At 51.5% G+C, this 18,905-nt stretch overlaps 1 protein-coding gene across 3 annotated transcripts in view; it reads left to right on the top strand.

Annotated features, from left to right (window-relative positions):
- Positions 1 to 18,905, top strand: part of SSH2 (slingshot protein phosphatase 2) — a 114,480-nt gene that overhangs the window by 84,996 nt on the left and 10,579 nt on the right. For all 3 annotated transcript variants that reach the window (XM_088138743.1, XM_088138742.1, XM_088138744.1), the window contains 9 exons: positions 1,910 to 2,031; positions 5,254 to 5,322; positions 5,948 to 6,013; positions 7,508 to 7,702; positions 10,173 to 10,266; positions 11,477 to 11,605; positions 12,688 to 12,734; positions 15,358 to 15,504; positions 16,600 to 16,800. In XM_088138743.1, coding sequence (XP_087994869.1) covers positions 1,910 to 2,031; positions 5,254 to 5,322; positions 5,948 to 6,013; positions 7,508 to 7,702; positions 10,173 to 10,266; positions 11,477 to 11,605; positions 12,688 to 12,734; positions 15,358 to 15,504; positions 16,600 to 16,800 — 1,070 coding nt within the window. The remainder of the gene's footprint in view (positions 1 to 1,909; positions 2,032 to 5,253; positions 5,323 to 5,947; positions 6,014 to 7,507; positions 7,703 to 10,172; positions 10,267 to 11,476; positions 11,606 to 12,687; positions 12,735 to 15,357; positions 15,505 to 16,599; positions 16,801 to 18,905) is intronic.

The raw sequence follows: 18,905 nt of genomic DNA, 5'->3' as shown, positions 1-18,905 counted from the left end.
GTAGGTGCAGGGGCCAAGTTCATCTTTAATTCCTTTTTGGTGAGCTACCGAATAAAAACGCTGGGCAGGTTTAAGAAAGCCGGACAGGGCAAGCATCTGCTATGAGTTTGCTCCTTGGCACCTTCTCCCCGCGGGCACCTCCAGACCTCGTGGTCAGAGTTCCTCCTGGCTTCCTGTAAATTGCTTACGCCCCTTGCTGCCGTCTTCAGGCCCGCTGCGTCAGCGCTGCCTCAGCGCCTGCATCCGGGGTGGAGGGAACCCGACATAGAGGCCTCCCCGTGCTGAGACAGCTCTTGTTGGAGGCCGGGCCCTGCGGGTTGAGCCTGTCTAGCTATTCTTGGCTCTTATAGGGAAGGAAAAGGAGTCGGTGCAGAGCTTCTGTCTGCTGCCTGCCTGTTTTTCGGCAGCCTCGCTTCCTACCCTGACGGCTTTGTGCCAGCTGCGGGGGTGGGGAGTGGACTCTGAAGGATGGCTGGATTTGGGGGGATCCTTCTGGACACACACCCTCCATGTGAAAATGGGGTGCCTCTCCATGCTGCACCCCCTTCCTTTGGCTCCAAACAGAAGGTAGCTCCTAATGGACTGGAAGATACTGACAATTGCTCTGTTGCATCCTTCCTGCCTTGCAGAGGGTGGACTTTTGGATCCCCACTCTCAGCCTTCGAGGGCAGTTGGCTTTTGCTGAGCAACAGAAAAAGCTTCTGGGCCTTGTGGCTGCAGAGAGAGGGTTGAAAGGGCAAGCGGTTGCCGGAGTCCGAATATTTCTGTATGCGTCTTAACTCCTCCTGCAGGACTGTTCCCTGCGGTCATACAAAATGCGCAGCTTTGGTTCGCAAGGCTAATTCCAGGAATTTGCAGTTTCTTCCTTGGGCAAGACTTTGGATACCTGGGACATGGGATTGTTGTGTGCTGAATCAATGAGTTGTTTTATGGTGCCTTGCCTTTCCTGGCAAAGGGTCTGCCCGTTTGGCAGGGCTTGGAGCTCAGCAGCTGAGCCTGCTTCTTTCAGACCGGCAAGAAGCGTTGAGCTCCAGTTCCACTCTCCTGACTTCTTTGCTTCAGCTTCCCTGGCCCAGCCTGCTCCAGAAGTCTGGGGCAGGGTGGGGGATTTGGGAATTGCAGGCTCCCACACCAGACGGCATCAGGTTAGGGAAGGTGGCATGGTTAATCTTGGGGATTCACTAATCCCCCTCGCATGGCTTCATTTGGAGGTTTAGATAAGTTAACGAAGGAAGAGAGGAGGCCATCAGGGGCCACGGGTCCCGGTTGAGAAATAAAACCTCCAGGCTTCGTTGTGGTCTGCTTGGGGAGGTAGCAACATGGGGAGAAAGCTGTTGCTGTCATCCTCTGTCCCTGCCCGCTGTAGAAAACAGGATGCTGTGCTGGACAAGCCTGGGGTGTGATCCAAGAAAGCTTTTCTGATGTTCTTTTATTTGGGTGGAATGGAGGGTCTCTTGTTCCTAGACACCATGGGTGAATGCTGAAGTCCTCCCCGTCAGCAGAAATTGAGCCTGTCTGGGCAACGGCTAGTCTAGACCAGTGTTTCTCAACCTTGGCCACTTGAAGATGGGTGGACTTCGCCTTGGCCACTTGAAGATGGGTGGACTTCAGCTCCCAGAATTCCCCAGCCAGCATGGCTGGCTGGGGAATTCTGGGAGTTGAAGTCCACCCATCTTCAAGTGGCCAAGGTTGGGAAACACTGGCCTAGACCCTTCCCCCCCAAGAATTCCTTTCTACTGGCATGGCAGGGTTTCATGAAACAAGTCTTTTGCTCTTGGTCTCAAGAGGCTGTGCCTAACTGCATTGCCCGGACAATAAACGTAGTTCAGCTTGCCCCAGCGTGTGAACTTAGGGGAAAACCAGCTTGGTGGATGGCTTTTAAGCTGGCTCCCTTGCGTTTCCTTTCCAGGCGGTGAGACTGGAAAGCACCTATCAGAACCGCACACGGTACATGGTGGTGGTCTCGACGAATGGCCGGCAAGACACGGAGGAGAGCATCGTCCTGGGGGTGGATTTCTCTTCCAATGACAGGTGGGTTACGACGTTCTGCGTGCTCCTTTGGCATCCCCCCAAGAGTAAGATCAACCTGGAAAGCACCAGTGAGTCATTTGCAAGACCAACATGACTTTCCTGCCAGGAATATCTTAAAGCCTTTACATTTTGACCCTGGGAGGAGAGGAAGAGGCTGTGACCTAGTAGGAGAAGGAGGGGCCTTGGGGGCAAGGTTTGGGGCTCAGTCCATCCATTTTAAAGAATCTAGTGCTCTCCACTTCTTTTGGACTTCAGCTCCCATCAACCCGAGCCACGAAAGGGATGGTGGGAGTTGTAGTTCCAAAGACATAAGAGGACAACCCAATCTAGCCTTGAAATAGACTAACCGTGGCCGCCTACCTCTTACTTAAAACTGGAAGGGGAATGGCCTTTTTATTAAAATTGTCTCATTTGTAACGCATGGTCAGGGAGCTCATTCTCACTCACAGGAATGTGAGGCAGCTTGGCAGGGAATGCATCCAAGAGAACCGTCTTGGAAGTTTAGAAATTATGCGCTGACCCCTCTTCCTCCTCCTCCTTCCAAAACGCGCCTTAGCATCAGCCCATAATGCTTCCTCTTTTTCCCACACTGCTCCCAAAGTGACTCCCCCAGGAAGCATTTCTCCATGCCCCATTTTTCTTATATAAAAAGGGGGCCCCCGAGGAAAATGGGTGCACCCCACTAGAACCCCTCACCATAACAGATGCCTTCCACAAAGTTGCTATGCTTATCAGCTTATGCAAAATACTTTATATTTCTGAGTCATCACCTTGCCCCTTCCCAAATTCAACCCACAAAAGAAATTTTAACCTACCCCGTTTCTCGTTCAAGGTCTCTGCCATCACCGATCAATTTCCTTGCCACATTTTCTGTTTCGTTCCTCTGTTGCGCTAACCAGATGATAATTTTTGCAGCAGGGGCACTGCATGGGAGGCGGTTATTTTTATTGTGTGTTTGTGTGTGTGCGTGTGTGTGTGCACGCGTTGGAAATTCTGGGCTTTTTTTCCCCAAGTATCTGCGGACGCTCGCTCACTGTGTTGGTTGTTAAAAGGAATGACATTATAGCGGAGGGGGAAAAGTCAAGGGAGAAATGGCTCAGAGGAAAAAGGGAATCCTCTGAGACACGTGGAAGTGGCTTTTGCTTGTTTGGGGGGTGTTATTTGAATCGCCAGTCTAGCCATCATGCCTGGGATTCTCTCGAGGTCTCCCATCCAAGGACTGTCCAGGTCAAGCTCGCGTAGCTTTTTCCCAAATTAGCCAGCTTTGCTAGGTGCTTCCTTCTCCAAAGATTCAACAGGAGAGGGAGAAGGAAGGCCTCTTTTAAAGTACCTGCAGGAGTTCACCTGAGTCTCTCCTTTTAGGAGCTGCGGTAATGGGCATCTATTTTACGGGGACTTTTTTTGCTCGGGGCACAGAAAGACGTCGGAAATAGTCGGCGCCCTTATCCCCTGTCTGGGGGCAAGTTCATCGTAGCAGGACCTTGGGTCGGACACATTCTCGTGGGGTTGTTTTGGGGAGAATAGAGAGGACAGCTCCGCGAGGCGGAGAAATAAAAAAGGTCATAAAAGTTGCTCAGTTGCTGCTTATGGCAAGGCGGGGAGGGGGGCAACCTGCACTTCTCAGATCCACAGCCCTCCCCCAAATTCCCGCCGATCATACTTTTGGCAACAAGGAACTGGAGGCGTTTTCCAAACCCTAAAACTTGCAGAAATAACTGGGTCAGGTTTCTACTGGGCTTGACTCGCCTATTTTCCTTTCAGCCCACCCATACCTGGCCAAAGACCCTCCTCCAAAGGCAGCAACGGAAGGTGAAGGGCTGCCTCCCCCTGCCCCAACCCTGCAGGCCCTGAGGGGCGATTGAAAAGAATCAGTGCCCCCCGCAGCCAGAGAAGAGTTTCCCCTGCCACGTTGCTACCTTTCCTTTTTAATCGTCGTTTTTTTAAGCATGCAAAAGGTGCATTTGAAGACACACGTTTTGAAATAGCTGACGGCTTTATTTTTTAATCTCCTTTAAAAAAAAAAAAAAAAAGGAATTGAATCGGTCCTGAAGTTATTTTCTGTTGTAAATTGCCCTGAGATTGGGAGGTCCCCAATATCATTTTTTTTAAAGTCAGCTGCAACGTAAATAAGCGAATAAAGCCAGCCGCCGCTGGATTCCGCTCGATCTTAAGGGGAGGGCCACTCTTTCTGAACTTGTTCCCCTGACCTTGATTCCGGTCCAGCTTGGGCAGGGGGCAGCTTGCCCACCCCCGCGCCCTGGCCGTGTCTGGCCGCCTGCTGCTTTCCTGGCCGCTGAACGTTCTCCCTCCTGACCTGCTTCGTGTTTCCAACCTCAATTTAGCCTTGTTGCTGGGGGCTTTGGTGGAAGGGGGAGTGGAGAAAGTCCCTAAAAATATCCCCAGCCCCCAGGGAGGCCCTTCAGAGCCGCCTTTCCCTTCTCCCAGCCGTCTCCTTCTTTCCATTAGCTCATCGCACGCTCCTCCGGGCGCAGGGCTCTGAGTAGCGCAACCGTCCTTGTGTGCGGCTCTTCGTCTTGCTCACATGGGGAGAAACATGCACACGCTGCTCTTTTCCAGAAGGTTGCCTGCTCCGACCCCCTCTTGCTCCCTGCCTAAGGCAGAGGATTTTTTCTAGCTTTTTAGCTCCCCCAATCTGGTGCTGTCCAGAAGGGTTAGACTGCAACCACCATCGTCCCCAGCCAGCACAATCAACCCCTGTGGCCAGCCCATCTGGAGGGAACCAGAATAGCAAAGTTTTGGGACCAACAGTAAAGTCTCTTTTCCCTTTGTGGAAGCGGAAACGGCAGCTAACAATTAAAGAGCTGTTAATCAGGAATTCCCCAGCATGGCTGATCAGGAAGCAATAAAACAGGCAGGACCCAGAACAAGGAAATATTTCAGGTTACTGGGAGATGTTCCTGAATATGACTTGGGCATGAGTAAGCATTACAGGAAGATTTAGGCCGTGCAGGAGGCTCTTAGTCTAAAAGTTTGGGGGCTTCCCGGTTTAATTGCTCTTCCCGATGATGGTAGAAAGGCGACTGGGGAGCTTGAGTGGGGCGGCCCCCTAGCATGGGGCCGGGGCCTGACTGCTTTAAACACAGTTGTGCCTCGGATCACTGGAGACAAGACAAGATCTTGGGGTGGCGAGCTTGGCCCTGGCTGGAAGGCTCCGAGATTGCTGAAGGCGTCAACAGTTGTTCTTCCATGTTGGTCCTACAGCACCGTTTGCACAATGGGGCTCGTCCTGCCGCTCTGGAGCGACGCTCTCATCCACCTGGACGGCGATGGGTAAGCGCTGAGTCTCACCTCCCTTCCACCCAGCACCCCTGGGGCCCCAGCTTTTCTTCCCCACGGCATCAGAATAGTCCAGAGCAGTGTTTCTCAACCTTAGCAGCTCTAAGATGTGTGGACTTCAACTCCCAGAATTCCCCAGCCAGCATGGCTGGTTGGGGAATTCTGGGAGTTGAAGTCCACACATCTTAGAGTTGCCAAGGTTGAGAAACACTGCTCTGGAGTTTCCCCTTCTTTGTTGGAAACCCTCCACTTCTGTATCCAAAGAGATGTTGAACCGGGAATCGAGAGTTTCCATCTGGGCCAAACGGAAATGCCACACGTTGTATTTATTGGCCCATTTGCAGGAAGGGATGGAAGGATTGGTTCCTTCAGCCCCAGGAATGGATCCAAGGGTTCTTTTCTCTGCCATTTAAAAAAAAGAATAAGAAAATAACGTATCGATTGATGGTTTCCTCCTCATTCCCAAATTGTGGGAACAGAGGCACCCGGACATCATTTCTTCAGGGCAAAAGATTTCCCACCTTCCTCACCAGAAACTGAATTGCTTTATCTGCCCCTGGGAAGATTCTCTTTTGAAGGGTCGAGTCCAGAGGTTTGAACCAATCTTATTCTCCCGCAGGGGCTTCAGTGTTTCAACCGATAATCGGATACACATCTTCAAACCGGTGTCTGTTCAGGCCATGTGGTAAGGCGCCTTCTGCTTCTCCGTGTTCCTGAATCCCTCTGTCCCCAAGGATCTGCAGCCAGGTGACCCTGGAGAGTTTTCATACCGGGCAGCAGTCCTTTCTTGGTGGAGCTGGTATCCACAGCTATACTGCTCTTAAGCCTGGAGGCTTCATTTCATTTTGGGGTCTTGCAGGGCATTTTTTTCCTGCTTGACTCTGGAAGCCCTTCCTAACACCAGGCTTGGAGTGAACACAGTAAGGCTGGTTCTGATGCTGGAGAAGCTGTCCCGTTCACTCAGGCTTCTGGTCCTTTTGAGCCCTCTTGTTTTAGCAATGTTTGCTTTGGAATTAGTATTTAGAGCCAACTTGGAGAAGATGTTTATATCTGAGGAGTATCGAGTCTCAAGCATGCCAAGTTTCAAAACGCTTGGAATAATTACAGCAATAAGGAAATTATTATGGCTAAGACTTACTGTATTTTTTATTTGAAAATGTCATCAGTATGAAAGATTGCTGTTGTGTAACGTAGATAAGAATAAGTGAAGATGATTTCAGTTGACCTCCACTCCTAGTGTCCTCTCTGGATAGTTTTCTTGGCAACAGGACAGAAGTTGTTGGCTGCTGAGATAGCATTTCAGCCTCCCAGTCTAACCTACAGCCCTGTGATTTCCTAGTGGTGTCCTATCCGTGGACTAACAAGGTCTAGTGCTGCTTAGCTTTTCTTGGAGGTTGGTTGGATGCTGCTGGGTGACCAGTGCTTTTAGTTTATTGGACGTTTCATTTATTGCTTTATGAGTCGGGACGACGGCTTGGGTAGAACCCATCTCTCCCTCTCGTATCCAGACTCTGGCAAACACCTTCCACCCAGCTGTCCCCACAGCGCGAATAAGGAGTCCTGAGGGCCAGTGGAGACACCCTTACGAGCACCCGGTCGTGCGGGAGCTCCGGTTTGGAATGCAGAGCCACAGGCCAGAATAGCTGCCCCTGGGCACCATAGCCAGTTGCAAACCCTGATTTAACAGAATGCTTCCTCCTGCTTCGTTCCTTCTCCTTCTCCTCCTCCTCCTTCCTTCTACCCCTCCTTCTCCTCCCCTCCTCCTCCTTCATTCCTCCTCCTTCTTCCCCCCTCCTCCTTTTTCTGGGCAGGTGGGTGCCCATCCAAAGAAAGATCTGTCTGGGTTGCAGTCGCCTGCTATTTTTGTATTCCAAGAAAGCCAAGGGGGGAGCCCATTTGAGCCAAGTGACCTTCTTGGAAATAAAGAGGGCACAGAAGGTGGAGCAGCCCGCTTCCCTTTCCAAAACTGTCGGCACGGGTTTGTTTTGGATGTTGACGGTCAGGTGCCACAGGGAGCCCAGTCGGTGCCAAAGGCTTAGCGTGTTGTTTGAACAGGCTCTTACGTTTTGAGGATGGTTTTGGCTGTTTCTATCCCAAATCCCCCTCTGCCTTTGCAGAAAGATGAGGGTGGCGACGGAAAGCCAGGGGTCACCGTGTCTCTCCTTCCCTCCCTGCCCAGGTCTGCCCTGCAGAGCCTCCACAAAGCCTGCGAAGTGGCCCGGATCCACAACTATTACCCCGGCAGCCTTTTCCTCACCTGGGTCAGCTACTATGAGAGCCACATCAATTCCGACCAGTCGTCAGTCAATGAGTGGAATGCTATGCAGGATGTCCAGTCCCACCGCCCGGATTCCCCAGCCCTCTTTACGGACGTGTAAGTGGATATGGGTGCCCCGCTGGGCTCTCGCAAGGACACCCTTGGCCCTAGCTGCCGAGCAAAGGGGGGAGAAAAACAACTCTGTTATTTCTTAAAAACGCACCCCCGGGTAGCCAGAAACGTCAGGCACGCCCCTCACGTGGCCCTTCCCAGGGACGTTGTACTATAACTCCCATCATCCCCAACCAGAGCAGCAAACAGACCATGACTGTGATCCTGCCTGAAAGCTGTCGGTGGGTTGGAGTCTTTTTCTTCACTCCCCACTTGCCGGGTGGTGCCCATACCCAGGGATCTCTCCCGGGGAAAGGGGGTTAAAAAAGTCAAAATGGTAGCTGCGGTCACGTGGTTGTGGTCACCATCTTGATTTTTTTGACCTCCCCTGTGGAAATCTGTGCTTGCACGTGTGTTCCTTTCAACACCAGGTGAAGATCCTTTATTCTTCCCAAGCATATCCAAGAACCATTTGGGAGTTTCAGCATGCTAGTTTTGTGTTGCTGCTTCGTTGTGATATTGTGTCACCTTTATTGGTCATTTTCATTGTGGCACCTCGTTGGTAACTTTCCCCTTGTGCTGCTCTGGATGTGGGGATTTTGTGCTGCTTTCATACAGTAGTATTTTTTAAGATACACTTTAATTGATTGCAGAATGTCTAGGGCAGTGTTTGTCAACCCCGGCAACTTTATGATGGGTGGACTTCAACTCCCAGAATTCCCCAGCCAGCATGGGGAATTCTGGGAGTTGAAGTCCACCCATCATAAAGTTGCCGGGGTTGACAAACACTGCCCTAGACACCTTCTGTGACGGGGTGGCATAAAGTATCATAAATAATAAATCTTCCAGGGAGAGCATTGGTGCTGGCCATGGGGACGCCAATCCCAATCACCAAAGGAACCCAAACGTGCCCCTAATTCTTAATCTCTCTGACACTCTTTCTCGCTTGTCCTCTCCAAAGAGAATTTTGGACAGAGGAACGTCGGTTGCCAAAATCTTAATGGATCAGTCGTGTCCCTCTGGGAGGCTGTGTGCTGAAATTGGCTGGGGCGCTTCCTGGCCCTCCCAGGATCGCTCAGGGCCTCCGTCTGGGGAGAAATCTCACAACTTCTTATAGTCAAGAGAGCCGCCCTGAGCTTTAGGATGAGAGGCAAGCTAAGCCGGAGCTGAAGGAACTACTGGGGGCTTCCAGAAGGCCTCTGGCCCCCAGCCCAAAGGACTCCTCCCCTTTGGCTCAGCTCGCCCAGCACTTCCTGGGTTCAGAAGGTTTGCGTCTGGACCGGGCGGCTGTCTTTGGAGGCCCCCAGCAGCTCCATCCTCGCTGATGAGGCCCAGCTATTTTTACAGCCAGTGATAAGGCGAGAGGCTGCTGGAATGTGCCTTTGGGTCCCGGGTGAGCTCTGGGTGCCATATAAGGAGGCATGGAAGCGCTCACCTCTCCAAGAAAGGTAGAGGGTGGAAGAGGAAAGAGGCTTGAGCTGCGAGGCAGTCAGATGGCCTTATCGGTGCAGGGGCAGGAGGCTGCAGGGTTGATCCGGCGGTTATTCCAGGGATGCAGGCTAGCCGGCTCCTCAATTTCCACTGCTCGACCTTGTGCCCTCTCAGCTTTGGGTGGCCTCCATGGAGACGTAGGAGTGAAGTTGGGTGAGGCGAACATAGACGCCAACCTCAGCTGCATGGGAGGAAAAGCAGGATGTGAAACCCACACGCTGGAGGTGCCACAAAACTCTGCACCCCTTTTAAACTGCATTTCCACGTCACTGGTGTTTGATCTGGGAGGGGGTGGTCCCAGACACGTGTGGGTTGATGATAGCAGGCCTTGAAACGGATGGGTGACTCCACACAGCCCCCAAGGGGTTGTAGATGTAGATGTTAACTAGACCGGGGGAGGGTTGAACTCCATGCCACCTCATACTGAAGTGCCCGAGGGCTTGACCTTTCCTTCCCCACACATCCACTCAGCAGGAGCTGAGCCACCCAGGGCGGTCCCACTCCCAACCTTTACAGGTGGCCCAGAAGGACACCACGGTTGGTGGTTCTGAGGGCTGCTGAAAGATCTAGCAGGGCTGGTGGGGTCGTGCCCCCTCCGTCTCATCCCCACCAGAGGTCATCGATGGTCCCATGGCCAGGCCTGAACCCTGGCCGAAAAGGGTTCCGGCCCTGTTGAAACTGATGCCCCATCAACTTCTCGGCCACCTCCCCTAGATATCCAGAAGCTGCCCCTTGCTCCGTGGGCTAAATCAAGAGTGGGAACCTCCTGCAGGACTGCGACTCCCATCCTCCCTCACTGTATGTGCCGCGCTGGCTGGGAATCGTGGGGGTTGCAGTGGCACAACATCGGGCAGACGCCGAGTAGAGGAAGACGGTGATGGGCCATCCCAAAGCAAACCTGCGACCCCAGGAGAGGTCAAGGCCCGTCCTTGCCCGCTTCCGTTTTCTTCTTCTGAGTTTACAGCGGTCACTTCCCTTGTTTCAGCCCGACAGAGCGCGAGCGGACAGAGCGTCTGATCAAGACCAAACTGAGGGAGATTATGATGCAGAAGGACCTGGAGAACATCACGTCCAAGGAGGTGAGTGGGGGGAGGAGGAGGCCGGGGCCTCTGGGCACACGGCTTTCCTGCCCGCTGGGCTGCGGGGAGAGGGATGCTCAGCAGCTTCCTAGCTTGGCCTTCAAAGAACCCTCAGCCATCTTGGGAAGAGTGTGCGAGACAAAGTCAACGGTGGTGCCTCTCTTTCTCTTGCCAGCTGGCTCCCCCCGGCTCTTCTCTCTTCTTCCTCCCCCTTCCCGTCTCTCCCTCCCCCAACAAGTGGTCTTGGCCATGACTGCTCTTGTGGCTTGAACTACAATGCCCATCATCCCTGACTAGGGCCATGATGGCTGGAGCTATGCAGAAGAGCACTGAACTTCCCTGCTCCTGGTGGGCAGGCCGTTGAGCTTATAATATCTTAGCCCCATGTGTTTCTGTGGGCCTCTTTGTTCATACAGCTGCTCATTCCTTCCCCGTAAATCTGCTTTCTCGTACCGGGTGATCTCCTAATGCCAGCACCAGTGCCCTCTCCAGCAGATTTATTATTTATGGTACTGTATGGCACCCCGTCACAGGAGGTCTCTAGAGCAATGTTTCTCAACCTCACCAACTTTATGATCTGTGGCTGGCTGGGGAATTCTGGGAGTTGAAGTCCACACATGCTGGCTGAGGAATTCTGGGAGTCCTCCAAATAGATGAGGCTGTCATTCGGCACCTCTGGAGGGGCCCATGAGGGTGGGTGGGAGAGCTTGTCTTAGGTACACAGTGTTTGGTAGGTTTTTTTGGCTTAGTTGCCTGTAGGTTAGGTCATTGTTCCTCAACCTTGGCGACTTGAAGATGTGTGGACTTCAACTCCCAGAATTCCCCAGCCAGCAATTCTGGGAGTTGAAGTCCACACGTCTTCAAGTCGCCAAGGTTGAGGAACCCTGGGTTAGGTGATCTGTCTGGAGGCACAGTGACAATCCAAATTCAGGCAAAGAGGAAAGCAGGGCAGTTGGAATCAGAAACACCTGGAAGGAAGTTTCTAAGCCTAAACCAACCCTTTGCTTTGCCTGATGTCAGCTGCTCTTTCAGCTTCCAAACGTCTGGTTTTCTTCCCTCTGAATTTAGGTCTTGGTACCGACAAACTAGACTTGCTTGGGGGATCTCAGGACCATTGATAAAATGTTATTTTTACAAAATGGGTGTTTTTGAGGGAGCCGGAAGGGGAGAGGAGAGCCCTCTTGCCTCACGACTGCCCTTCCGACCCCAGATCCGCACGGAGCTGGAGATGCAGATGGCGTGTAACCTGCGGGAATTTAAGGAATTCATCGATAACGAAATGATTGTCATCCTGGGCCAGATGGACAGCCCCACGCAGATCTTCGACCACGTCTTTCTGGTGAGACTCTCCTTTGCTCAGGCTTTGGGGTTTTAAATCTCGCTCCTGCTTCCCGTGCACTACTGCGTTACTACCTGTCAGTGCTCTTGTAACGCCCTCCTGCCCCCGTTGGGCACTGCTCTCCCATCTCTGTCCCTGCGCTCTCGGCAGGACCAGGGGGTCTAACAGACCCCTTCCAGGAACCATGCATTTGCCAGTATTCGGTGTACAGGCTACCCCAGCTGGCAGCAGGGGACTCCAGGGCTGTTCTTTGCCTTGGCGGGGCAAATGGCTATGGGGGGGGCATTGCTGAGGGTCCACTCCAGTGCTGAGATCCAGGTGTAAGGCCCTCTAATCCAAGGAAGCTCATGGGGGAATTCTGGGTCAGTCAGTACAGTCCTCCCTCATAGGGGTGTTGTGATGAACAGCACAAAGATTACAAAGTGTATCATCCTGAGAGGCAAGTGTAAGCATGGGCAGGTTTTTTCGGGGGGGCGGCTTTTGGGGCAGTCAGCGGAGGGACTCAATGAGAGTGGCACGCTTTGCAGAGGCATAACCCTCCTCCCTGCAAAGCCTCTTGGGGTGCTGAAACCCCCCATTTTTCTTCCCTTCCCCATCTGGCCCACTCTTGGAACACCGGAGGCTCAGGGCCAGAGAGGGGGCTGCCCGCCTCTGGTCTGATGTGACCAAATGTGAGAACATGCTTTTATTTAGAGCAGTGTTTCTCAACGGCAGCAACTTGAAGATGGGTGGACTTCAACTCCCATGATTCCCCAGCCGGCATGCTGGCTGGGGAATTCTGGGAGTTGAAGTCACAAAAGCTGGCTGGGGAATTCTGGGAGTTGAAGTCCACAAAAGCTGGCTGGGGAATTCTGGGAGTTGAAGTCCACAAATCTTAAAGTCACCAAGGTTGAAAAACACTGCCATAGACAAATCAGAAGACAACGGCTGTCAAAGATCCTTAGCCAGGAGCTTTGAATTCTTGCACCTGGTATTACCATGTTTGGTGTGCCTTATTTTTTTGTTACTATTATTTGCATGACCAGCTCTGCTCTTGGCTGACATATGACTGTTCTTTTCTGCCTCATCTCCTGTTTGTGCAGGGTTCAGAGTGGAACGCCTCCAATCTGGAAGACTTGCAGACGAGAGGGTGAGTTGGGCACCAGAATTTAGGGTTGCCCTCACAAAACACAAGGTTTTTGTTCCGTTGGTTTAATTGATTGTTATCACCTCTCAGAAGGGCACTCACTTTCCAAAGCATGTATGTGTGTGTGTATATATGTAGGTAGTCCTCGACTTATGACCACAATTGGGACTAGAACTTCCGTTGCTAAGCGATTGGATAAGTGAGTTGCACCCAATTTTATGACCTTTTTTGCACTGGTTGTTAAATGAATCCAGCTTGCCCCATTGACTCTGCTTGTCAGAAGCCCCCTGAGAAGGTCGTAAATGGTGATCACACAACCCTGGGATGCTGCAGCTGTCGTAAAGACATGCCAGTTGCCAAGTGCCCGAATTTTGATCGTGTGACCGCAGGGATGCTGCAACGGTCATAAGTGTGAGGACCGGTCGTAAGTCCCTTTTTCAGGCCTGTTGTAACTTTGAACAGTTGTTAAATGAATGGTCGTAAGTCGAGGACTACCTGTAGAAGGAAAGGTATATGGGTGTGTATATTTATATGCCCTTCCTTCTATGTTCATGGAGAAGATCTATCTGTGTGGTCGCTAGAAGTTGCAAATGACTCGATGGCACATAATCAATTCTTCCGTGTGTGTGTGTCTGTGGTGTGTGTGATAGTACGTCTTTCCTTCTATCTTCCCAGAAAAGTATAGACTACAGGACTGCATCCCAGGATGCAGAAAACTGTACTCTGAACAGAATATAGCCATTACCAACTCCTAAAGCTCTTTTTTTTTAATGTTTGTGGAGTGTTAGACAAGGGTTATCTTATCCTTGACTGTTGCCAGACTCCTGGGATGAATGCAGGAAACTCTGGCAGGCTGAAAAACTAGATGGGCAAAACTGGAGAAGTTTGATCGGCTCGTGGCAACATTTGTATCTGCAGAGAGGATTTGCGGACCCTGGCACAAATATTTTCACACCCAGATCTCTACTGGGGGCCCTTTGTCCTCAGCCTGCTGTAGCAAAAGGGTAGCAACTGCGTTCAAGGCCAGAAGTGTGTGTGTGTGTGTTTGGAGTATCAGACCGAATTATAATACTCTCAAAAAGCTTATTAGCAGGGTGTACGCACTGAGAATGATGCCTGAAGGGCTAAGCTTCTTCAGAAGAAGCAAGATACCAAAGGTCGTAAGACAGTGTTGTCCAAACTTGGCCACTTTAAGATGAGTGGACTTCAACTCCCAGAATTCCCCAGCCAGCATGGCTGGCTGGGGAATTCTGGGAGTTGAAGTCCACTCATCTTAAAGTGGCCAAGTTTGGACAACACTGTCATAAGAAGCCCTTTTTTTTTTTTTTACTGAGCGCTGATGAGGTCAGCCCTGGGGCGCTGTGAACCGTTCTGGGCACCGAACTTCCAGATGGCCATGGGCAGGTGGGGACAGGTGCAGAGGAGGACGACCCAGGTGATTCCAGGACGCGAGGGCCCGCCCTATGAGGACAGGCAGGAGCAGGTGGGGCTGTTGAGTTTGGAGAAGAGAAGATGGAGGGAAGATGGCCAACAGCGATCTTCCACGGCACAGGAACTTGGGCCGGAAGGGATGGGCATAAGGTGCGGCTGTCTTGGTTTGGCTTAAATACAGGGCTAAACGTCCTGCCAGGTTTGCACAACCGTGGAACGGCGTTTGCATGGAGGTGGTGGGCTCTCCATCTCTGGAGGTTTTCAAGAAGAGGCTGGACAGCCACGTTTCCTGGAGGGTTTCACGGATTTTCCCACACGTTGCAGAGAGTTGGACTAGATCAGTGCTTTCCAAACCTGGTGACTTTAAGATGGGCGGACTTCAACGTATGCTGGCTGGGGAATTCTGGGAGTTGAAGTCCGCCCATCTTAAAGTTGCCAAGTTTGGAAAGCACTGGACTAGATGGTTCTTGGTGTCACCTCCAGCTCCGCAATTCTATGATTGTATGACCTTAGAGGGCTCACTTTCTTCTTTTACAACAGCTACGCAGCTACACTGCCTCTGCAGGGGGAAGCTCCACTTGGTTATCCTATGTAAACAGCTCTTCCTGCTGCATTGATTTCCGTGTAAAAGAGGTCTCCCTTTTTGACGGCGCTTAACCGAGAATGGTTCGTCGCAGGGAGCGTCTAAGCCACACTAAACCGAACCAATTTGGAGGACTTTTCCCCTGCCCCGGGCCTTAAGTCAAAAGTGGGGGTCCCTTTTGTTTTGTGGGGGAGCACGTGCCCCGATGAGCAACTGAGGGCTGTTTTTCTGACCCTCTTGCCTTCTCACCCTCTTTCTTGTCCCCCAGCCATGCTTGGGGGTCTGTTAGCAAAAACCCCGAAGCGCGAGAGCCCCTTCAGAGCGCGTGCAAAGGCTGGGCGTCATGTCGAGGGCTGCAGGCTCCCCCCTCGGCTTTCAGGGGAGGAGAAATTTACGGCACGGCTGCACGTTCTCCGTCCTTTGGCTTTTTAACGAAGGTTGATATTTAAGGAATCTCCAATCCACAAGCACCACCAAATCAAAACAGCAGGAGATTCGGGGGGGTGATGACGGTGGGAAGTTCCCGGTCAGTTTCTCCTCTCCGCTTTGGGAACCCACGAGGGTGTTTCCTCCTTGGTTTCCCCACATACAGCCTCTCCCATTTTCACGCAGGGTGCGATACATTTTGAACGTCACTCGGGAGATCGATAACTTCTTCCCCGGCGTTTTCGAATACCACAACATCCGGGTTTACGATGAAGAGGCGACGGATTTGCTGGCTTATTGGAATGACACCTACAAATTCATTTCCAAGGCAAAGTAAGTGTGTCCCCCCCCCCCCCCCCGGCTTGCTTTCTTGTCTGCAGTTCGTTTGGCCTCGGGATTTTTTCCCCCCCTTTTTGCGCCGCTGGGTAATCCAGGAGCCCGGGGAGCTTAACCACAGCAAAAGCAGGGCTGGATCAGCGCTAGCCGTGGTTAAGAGCGGAAGTAGAAAATTCCGTCTAGTCAGGGAAATGAACTGCTGACCTTGTTAAGAAGCCGCTCCGGCTGGGTGCAGCAAGGCCCCGCGTGCGGATTCCTCACTGTCGGGAAACGCGGCTCTGACGGCCAGGCCGATGTTTGCAGTATTCTAAGTCGGTTGATTTCTGTCCTGCCTTTCGGGCTGGCAGGGGTGTCCAGAGGGGGTGTATTAAAAAAGTCAAGGTGGCAGCTGGGACAGAGCGGTCGAAGCTCCGCCTCTTTTCATGTGTAACGTAAAAGAGGGCGGGGCTTGGACCGATGGTGGCAGCCGCCATCTTGACCTTTTTAACAAACCCCCTCTGAGTACTCCAGCCCACAAGGGTTTCCCCCCTTTTTATTTATATATTTTCAAAGGAATATTAGATGATGATGATTGGTTGACTGGTAGGTAGGTAGGTAGGTAGATAAGCTCAGTGTTTCTCAACCTTGGCAACTGAAGTTGAGTGGACTTCAATTCCCATGCTGGCTGGGGAATTCTGGGAGTTGTTCCACTCATCTTCAAGCTGCCAAGGTTCAGAAACACTGGATTGGATTGGATTGGATGGATCTATAGACAGACAGACAGACAGACAGACTAAATGGATAGATTAGATTAAATAAATTAAATACATTAGATTAAATTAGATTGTGATAGGTGGATTAGATAGATTGAATAGATTAAATAGATTAGATTATAGATTAGATTAGATGGATAGATGATGGATAGATAGATAGAGATGATAGATTGATGATGATGATGACAGACAGACAGACAGACAGATGATTGGTAGATGCTCCAGACTTTTCCCTGCTTGTGAATATGATGCAATGAAATTAATGGGGTGCCTTCTGGAGCTGAAGCCCTGTTTCTTTTTCCTTTCTCCTGCAACTTCCCACCCGCAAATTACCTTTCAGGAAGAACGGCTCTAAGTGTCTGGTTCACTGCAAGATGGGAGTCAGTCGGTCAGCCTCCACCGTGATCGCCTACGCCATGAAAGAGTACGGCTGGAACCTCGACCAGGCGTACGACTACGTGAAGGAGCGCCGCACCGTCACCAAGCCCAACCCCAGCTTCATGCGCCAGCTGGAGGAATACCAGGGCATCCTCTTGGCCAGGTGTGTTCAAGTCCCCCGCCCCCAAGAGCACCTCCGGTATCTGGTGTGGAGACGGACGTGTGTAAGGTTCGTTCTCCTTTAAGCCAAGCTCTGCTCCTGAGAGCTCGGTAGATGTGCTTCGGTGGTTTTCTGAGCGAGACCAGAGGTGGGCTGCCACTGCCTACTCCCAAGACATTTTTTCAACTTCCCCGGTGTGAAATTTCAACTTCCTACCACCGTGAAATTTCCCACTGGTGTCCCATCCAGCTGCAAACCTGCCTGCTTTTTGAAATCAGCTTGGAGCTTTGACAGGCTGTGAGCGTTCCCTTTGCTTTTGTGACCAGCAGCCACTGATCTCACTGAGAAATGGGAAAAGTCTGGGTACGGAGGCTTCTCCATCCTGCCCCAAACCCCAGTCGTCTGGGCCAGATCGCCCTGTGCCGTTCTGGGCTTGAAGGATGCGGCCAACGTTTTCCCCTCGCTCAGATGCGATCGCTCACTGGCTTCCAAGAGGGAGAGTTTGGGGGGAAGGATGTCCAGGCAGAGGGGGATTCTCCCACCACCCTGGGAGAGCCATAACCCAGGTTAGTTCAGAGAAAACAGCTGTCAGCAGGAGTTCCCCATGCTGGGTGTAACATCTTGGCTAATTTGTTTTTTTTTACATTTCCACACAGAGTCTAGGCCAATGTTTCTCACCCTCAGCAACTTTAAGATGGTGGACTTGCTGGCTGGGGGAATTCTGGGAGTTGAAGTCTACCCATCTTAAAGTTGCTGAGGTTGAGAAACACTGGTTTAGGCTAATGAAACATGGCTTGTTGGCATGAGTTCCGTAAACCCTGGGTGCTCCCAGGGGCCACGGCCTGGCCATAAGGGGTGTGCCTCCTTGCAGATTTGTTTTCTGGCCTTGCTGAGCTCAGAGGTGGGGCACGGGGGTCCATTCCCAGCATGTTTGCTTCTCTGGTCGCATTTCCTATGAAAAACCATCAGGGTTGTTTTTGTAACAGGAACCATAATCTTCAGCAGCCTGTTTGTGTTTTCTGTGACAAGAATCCTGTTGGCGGCCACGTGGCTGCCAGATGCCTTGGGCTCGGATGTCGGGGGTTTCGAAAGTGTGTTTTGGAACAACAACTGGCAAAAAATGGGAATGCAGGGAAGGAATTTGAAACGGGAAGGAGAGGTGGTCTGACTTCATCTGAAGGTTCACGTTTTGGCAAACCGCAGTGTGGCCATTGCAAAGGATAGCGAGAAAGGAGCATGTATCCACCCATCCTTTCAAATGTTCACGAGCTTTCTGGAACATTAATCACTGCTCCTCCTTAAAACAAGCCTGCAAGGTAGACCAGACTCATGATCCCCATACTGCAGATGGGCAAATCCGAGGCTAAAACAGGAGTTGGCTATGGCTACCTAAGTGAGTCAATGCCAGAAGCTCATTGCCAACTGGGGTCTACGTAGCTTGTGCTTGATGTTCCCTGTGCATGAAGGTGATGCCCTCCTGAGGTGTGTGACTGGGTGTGGGTCATATTTTTAATCTGCCCAATGGGAAGCCTTTACCTTCTCAGTGGATTACAAGACTGTGGGAAGAATTCAAATAGTTAAAACAGTACAGACAGTCCTCACTTATCGACCGCAGTTGGGACCGGCAACTCCAATACTAAGCATGTGGTCGTAAAGTGAGACATCTCGTGACCGTGACCCACTTACAATGTCAGTTCTGCTGCAGTTGTTAAGTGAGACATCAAGTGACTGCAACTTGCAATTTCACTGCTAGCTTCTCTGTTGACTCTGCTTGTTGGAAGTTGGCTGTGAAGTGCACATATGACAATCACATGACTGCAGGGACACTGTGACTCGTAAATTAGAGGTCCGGTTGTAAACCTACTTTTTCAGTGCTGTCGTAAGTTCGAACGGTTGCTAAGCAGGGCAGTCATTAACCAAGAACTACCTGTATTAGGAATAAATAAGTAGCATGGGAAAGAGAGGTTGCCGATGTTACGAAACACGTGTCTTCCATTCTTCCATTAATCACACAAATATGCTAAACCCTTAAACCCAGGTTCACATCATGCGATTGCTGAACACGCAGTGCCCCAGCGTATTAATCCAATGATGGTTTAATGTGACAG

This window comes from Python bivittatus, unplaced genomic scaffold (assembly GCF_059951505.1).
Source record: "Python bivittatus isolate LINGU-HERP-01145 unplaced genomic scaffold, Pbiv_v1 ctg000240_np1212, whole genome shotgun sequence".
In the NCBI taxonomy this organism is placed as follows: Eukaryota; Metazoa; Chordata; class Lepidosauria; order Squamata; family Pythonidae; genus Python; species Python bivittatus.
Note: the sequence above shows the minus strand (reverse complement) of the source record. Positions and strands in the feature narration are given on the sequence as shown.